This window comes from Morone saxatilis, unplaced genomic scaffold, assembly GCF_004916995.1.
Source record: "Morone saxatilis isolate NCDOM2014 unplaced genomic scaffold, NCSU_SB_2.0 Contig9, whole genome shotgun sequence".
NCBI lineage: Eukaryota > Metazoa > Chordata > Actinopteri > Moronidae > Morone > Morone saxatilis.
The window spans coordinates 7,209,660-7,211,715 of NW_023340268.1; the positions used below are offsets into that span (position 1 = coordinate 7,209,660).

At 39.8% G+C, this 2,056-nt stretch overlaps 1 protein-coding gene across 1 annotated transcript in view; it reads left to right on the forward strand.

Moving 5' to 3' along the window:
• Positions 1-271: 271 nt before the first annotated feature.
• Positions 272-2,056, forward strand: part of LOC118342836 (oxysterol-binding protein-related protein 10) — a gene marked incomplete at its 5' end in the record, with an annotated part of 55,748 nt that continues 53,963 nt past the window's right edge. Inside the window, 1 exon segment of the mRNA XM_035681499.1 lies at positions 272-447. Coding sequence (XP_035537392.1) covers positions 272-447 — 176 coding nt within the window.

The window sequence follows — 2,056 nt, forward strand, 5'->3', positions numbered from 1 at the left end:
GTGTTGTGTGTTTTTATGGCGCCTCTCTTACGCCTCATCTCACACTCATTCATAGGCCTCCTCCTCACTTTCTTTCGGTCTCCCACATCCTGAAAAGTTTGCGCGAAAGGAAGATAAAAAAAAGTTTTACCCATAAACAAGCTGCGATAATGAGAGCATAAAGCAAAATAATGATAACAGTGCTTTTTCTGTTTCCCTCTCCCCCATCTTTCTCTCTGGCCCATTACTTTCTTAACTTCCCTCTCTCTGTATTTGTTTTCCTTCCATGCAGGTACTTTGTGTTAGATCCAGAGTTGGGGCAGCTGCACTACTTTGTCAACGAGCAGGGGAAGAGCCAGAAGCCTCGTGGGTCCCTGCCACTGATCGGTGCCTCGGTAACCCCGAGCGACGAGGCTCCGCACATGTTCATTGTAAACTCTGTCAATGGAGAGCTGTACAAACTCAGAGGTATGACCTCATGCCGGCCTCAGGCTGACCGTATATGGCAAAGTGCAAACACTGAGTGGAGTGTTTTATGTTGGAGTCACTTGGAGTGCAGAGTACATACTGGGGTGTTATGAATGAACTTTTTCCGTTCAGTATTTGTGAATGCATTAAACAGCTGGTTATGGAGAGCATCTGATAGAATTAAAGCTGCCGATTTTTACTCTTAAAGCTGCTCTATTATTATTGTATTTTTAAATAGATGATTGATCAAATAACTATGAAAGGTGTCACTCATAGTAAGTAAGTAAGTAAAGCTTTATTTATATAAATGAGAGAGACATAGTGAAGATAGAGACAAAGAATTCAGATTGCTTTTGCCATTGCCAATGAGATGTGTTTTGGCAGCCAGGCATACGATGATATGTGACATAGACCTTACCATGGTTACCATGGTTAGCAAGTGGTCAATATCAATGCCCATTCTAGATGGATTTTGAATTAGACCAACCCCTGTTTTCTGAACAGGCATGCTTCATCAATGATTTTGTTTTAAGGGAGAAAAAAACATATATTGCTAACTAGAATATTTGGCAAGGCCAATGGCCAAGTCTGAGAACGAAAACGAGTCCAAGAAAAAAAAAAAACATCTAAAATCCCAACTACCAAGTTAATATCAATTTGGTGCATGCTCATTTATTAAGCAAAAATCAGTTGTGAGGGTTTACTGCTTTTGTCTGTTTTATGTGATTGTAAATTGAATAACTGTAGCTCAGAAAAAATAAGCTTCAACCTTGGATTGTGAGAGACATTTTATAGACCAAATCTTTAATCAGTTAACCGGAATTTAATTCAGTTCAACTTCATTGTCATTGTACTTGCATTCAAGGGAACCTAGTCTTTCAGAGATTTGTAAAATCATAAAAATATATAAAAAACAAAAGCAAAAGGATTTTAAGAGAAAGGTTATTTAAAGTGCCGTGAAGATCCTGATTATGACTTATAATAAAAAAATATACTTTTAGGGGGCAAAATAATTGTCAAGTATCTAATGTGGAAGTATATATTATTTGCTTGTTTTATTTTATTTCCTCATTCTTATTGTCCAAGCCTCCCACGTCCATGTACAGGTTTTTAAAAACCCTGGATATACTGTATATATAGTGGAAAATTCAGCTCAGGAGACATTCGTCTGCACCATAGTGAAATATTGCTTTAAGACCCAGTGCCAGACAAAGAGCCTGTAGCTGGTCACTGTGTTGAAGGCCTCTGCTTTCAGTGACCTGTATCCACTGAAGCGAGAGAAACTCCTTTTTACTGTTGCTCCACTTGAGCCGCTGGAATGTCCCCTTACACTCTCGAGGGGGAGGATATCAGAATAACTTGGCCTATATTCCCTGAATAACTCAGTGATCCATGTGTATTGAGCTAAGAGGAAACAATGATCCCACAGAGAAGAAGAAGTTGGGCTGAGTAGCTCACAGGCAGCAGTATTTCCATTTCCAACGCCTTGGTGAGAGTCGAAAATGATCAAGAAAGTCATTGAGAGAGAAAAGCAATCTTTTGGTGCAGCTCAGCCAAACAAACCCAAGGTTAGTAGGTGTGACTGGTGCCAATAACGCCCCCCCCCCCC